The sequence below is a fragment of the Physcomitrium patens genome, chromosome 6, assembly GCF_059467195.1.
Source record: "Physcomitrium patens ecotype Gransden chromosome 6, ASM5946719v1, whole genome shotgun sequence".
Taxonomy (NCBI): Eukaryota; Viridiplantae; Streptophyta; class Bryopsida; order Funariales; family Funariaceae; genus Physcomitrium; species Physcomitrium patens.
In genome coordinates, this window is record NC_143415.1 from 10525726 (window position 1) to 10529310 (window position 3585).

A 3585-nucleotide genomic window follows, 5' to 3' on the forward strand; every position below is an offset into this window, starting at 1 on the left:
TAAGAATATCTTCGATATCAACTTCTTTTAATTTCACATTAAAAAATCCCACAACCATTGGAAGTCCCAATGTCAACAAATCTACAAATAACTCATAAGTTTAAACATATTTTATAGATAATTCCGAAATATTGACCATGATGAATAATTAAACAATATATATTTTTCCTACAAGCATAAAATCACAATCTTGATACAAAGTTCACTTTACTTTTGACAATTTTCATCACTAAAAAGTCTATTTCAACATTAATAGAATGTCAATAATGAACTTCAATAATGAACTTCACTAAAGTAAAGAAAACCTACAACTATGACCATTACTCTTTTAGTAATTTTCTACTTCATAATTACATGTTAGGTGTAAAACAAACTTATGTACAAAGAATAAAAGTCTCTCTTTTTCTCTATGTATACATAAAACAAATGTCTAATCATAAATACAAAACTTATCATGATTAATATTCATACCTTGCAAAATATTTGATATGTACTTCTTAATTCTCCTTAAATTTCTAAAGCTTACTTAAACTTAAGTAGATTTTTCCACTATCACTCAATTACCACACTCTAGTAAAAAACAACACAATAACAAGATTTGTTTGTGAAACCAATAATGAGAATTCAATATATCATATTATCTATTGTGTACACTTTTAAACAACACTCCATATACTTTCTACCACTCACTATCTATAACTTACTACTCACAACTAATCACTAAAGTGATCTTCATGATTTAACTCCATTTTTTTCATAGAACTTCTCATATTATTTCTACATTATTACACTAAAACTTTTTCCTCTATGCCAACAAGCTTGTCCATCCCAAACCTTGCCATCGCTACCCAAACATTCTCTTATTGGCACAATCATTCACAACTACAACATTGCATAATCCATTATATATTTCATATGTGCATCATGACCATGTCCAAAATCTACATTTCTCTCAAGACCATCTCTCAACACATATATCATCGTAAATTATTACAACAAACATGGTCCTACAAATTTCCAAATATATAAACATTTCCAAAACATGTATTTTTTCCCTATCTTCTCCTATCCATTGTTTAATCACGGAAAAACTTTGAAACAAATGCAATCAGAGCATTCAATATTTCTACATACTTCCCTCACTTCACAGAACTACTAACTACACACACGAAAGATAAGCTTGCACCATACAAAAAATAGACCCAAGCATGCACATGGACATACCTAACTTCTATAAATGTTGAGGTCATCATGACGTCATGAGATGTTCACCTGATTTCCCGAGATTGTTGAGTTTCTTCCTGGTGTTTGGTTGTCGACCATGCACCAGCAAAGTTGATCTCACTTCACCCACTTTCAAACAGCCATGAAGCATTCAGGCACATCCTATTATCAAGCGGAATGTAATCGCCAAGGTAATGCTCCACGAACATGCAATTCAATAAGATGATGAGGTCATACTGGAGTATGAGGTCACGCTGCTTAAATTGCAATTTTCTGCATCACAACGATAGCAGCAGTCTATTCAGCGTGCGAATCAAACGTCCTGTGGACACTACGGCATTGTGCATGGCGCATCTCTTTTCTAGCATCACAAGCATGAATTGCATTCAACGAGATCAACGACCAATCTCACTGCTGCTCTGGCTATGGCCGCCTCAGGTCATGTTCTTCCAACGCTCAACCCCGTAACGATATTTCAGGTATTAACCAAGTACATGCCAGGTTTCCCTTGCGAGAAATTGAACGATGGTATGTTAACAATCACATCATCAAATCATCAAATAAAGCCGACCGAAGCTCTTCGCGATCACCACACGAAAATTAAACCAAGTAAAACTCCACATGCGATCTCAACTAGGCAGCAACCAGAAACGGATCGACCAACCAGACACAGAAGACAATCTTTCACTACGTTGCAACCAAAACCAGAAAAACCAGAGCAACAACAACTGTAAAGCCAAGGACAGAAACTGCCCTAAAACTCACCCGACGATGCCCATCTACAAATGAAGTCTACCCGAGGATGCAAACCCTTACCCACAGACACACTTGAGCAGAGCTGTTGTGGATTCGTGTCACCTAGGCACAACTGGTACCAGTTTTCACGAAAAACTACCTCGGTCTACACGACGCTATTCTCCTACACTCGCACTCACGCTGCAACTCCTTCGCTCCACGACATCCGCGGCACAGTTCTTCCTACCCGAGCCATTTGGACAACCGGGTCTTCTGAGCGAAAGTGTGCTGAGCTGGAAGAAGTACCTACCAGAAACTCCCCGCTCTAACGTTGCTGGCGTGCAGCAGAGCGATGATGCGGCGTATAAGTGTGCGCAGAGTCGAGCAATTCGACGCATGAAAGCACAGAATCCCGAGGGACTCGTGGGGAGGGCGAGGATAAGCGCGAGGCTGGGGTTCTCTGACCGTCCTTGAAACCCTTCACACCTAAGACGAAACGGACGCTTATTGCCTTCTCTCATCCATGCGACGAATGAAACATCGACGGCTCCATTTCTGTGCGTTTTCTTGGCTCTCTCGATCCAACAGCTGTTTCCGCCAAATACAAATAACACCCCGTCTCCGTTGACTGCAAATAAAAGAAATCATAGCAATACTCACCAACCCTTCCTCATCGTCGCCGACCCCAATTTCTTCGTCTTTTGAAACATAAGTTGTGATGTGGACTGTTTCCCCGAGTTGCAATTGTGCCACTAGACGCAGTCAGAACTTAGCGCTTTGAGGAGGAATACAACGGTGATGCTTTAAACCCGATGACGTGGTGTCACGGAGTTTAAATTATGGCAAATTGTGATAAAAATGTAATCATTGTAACTGTGATAAGTGACATGATGAAGGAGACTTCGATAAACAATTATCTGTATTGAACGCCTCTTATGAGGAATTCATACAGTTTGATAAGCGGGATCAAAGATCATAGGATAACAAAACATTGCAGGGATGCTTGTTCGAAATCGCAGCCGAGTGACCACAGATATTTCATCACAAGATGCTGAGGACTTGAGATTCAGCCATTTCGCCAAGTACACAATTTCTTCAGGATTAGCACTCCATGTTTTGTCAGAACAGCCGATCACTTCCACATAAAATCCACCCATAACTACTGCTGGATTTCACATACTTGCTAAGGAAGGCTGCATTCCCTGGAGAAGGCCATAGGTCACAACGGTACACATCGAGAGTCGTCCAGCAACTATGACAAACCATTGAGTCAAGTGTATGTAATCAATGTCTACAGAAAGACAGGGAAAAAAATAAAAAATAAAAACTTCATTGAAATCTATTACCACTGTAAAAGGTATTCAATATCATTTATATTAATTTTCATTATAATGAAATTTTGTCTTTTTGGAACACTAGTATTTAGAATAAATTACATTGGTCTTTAAATTATTAGTTGTAAGATAACAAACCAAAATCAGCAACAAGGTTCAATCTGTGTGGATGCAGAATATAAACTCAAGTTTACAAAGCACACAAACATACAATGCAAGGTTACAATAAAGAAATTTAAAAAACAACAATTTTAGTCAAAAAAATGCTACAAATACAAATTAATTATGTTAT

The 3585-nt window shown here is 38.2% G+C and overlaps 1 protein-coding gene across 7 annotated transcripts; it reads right to left on the reverse strand.

Annotated features, from left to right (window-relative positions):
• Positions 1–597: 597 nt before the first annotated feature.
• On the reverse strand, positions 598–2495 carry LOC112283105 (uncharacterized). Of its 7 annotated transcripts, none has more exons than XR_002970028.3 (2): positions 2041–2495; positions 598–1497 (listed from the first exon to the last, which is right to left on the reverse strand). XR_002970028.3 is itself a non-coding variant. In XM_073534469.2 (2 exons), exons 1-2 carry the CDS (start codon positions 2478–2480, stop codon positions 1439–1441), a joined length of 270 nt encoding a protein of 89 aa, XP_073390570.1. In that variant the 5' UTR covers positions 2481–2495; the 3' UTR covers positions 598–1438. The 7 variants fall into 7 exon arrangements, 4 of the variants coding, with proteins under 4 accessions (XP_073390570.1, XP_073390568.1, XP_073390569.1 ...); XR_016503317.1 differs by having other exon boundaries at positions 1990–2495; XR_016503318.1 differs by having other exon boundaries at positions 1637–2495.
• Between the last annotated feature and the right edge of the window lie 1090 nt (positions 2496–3585).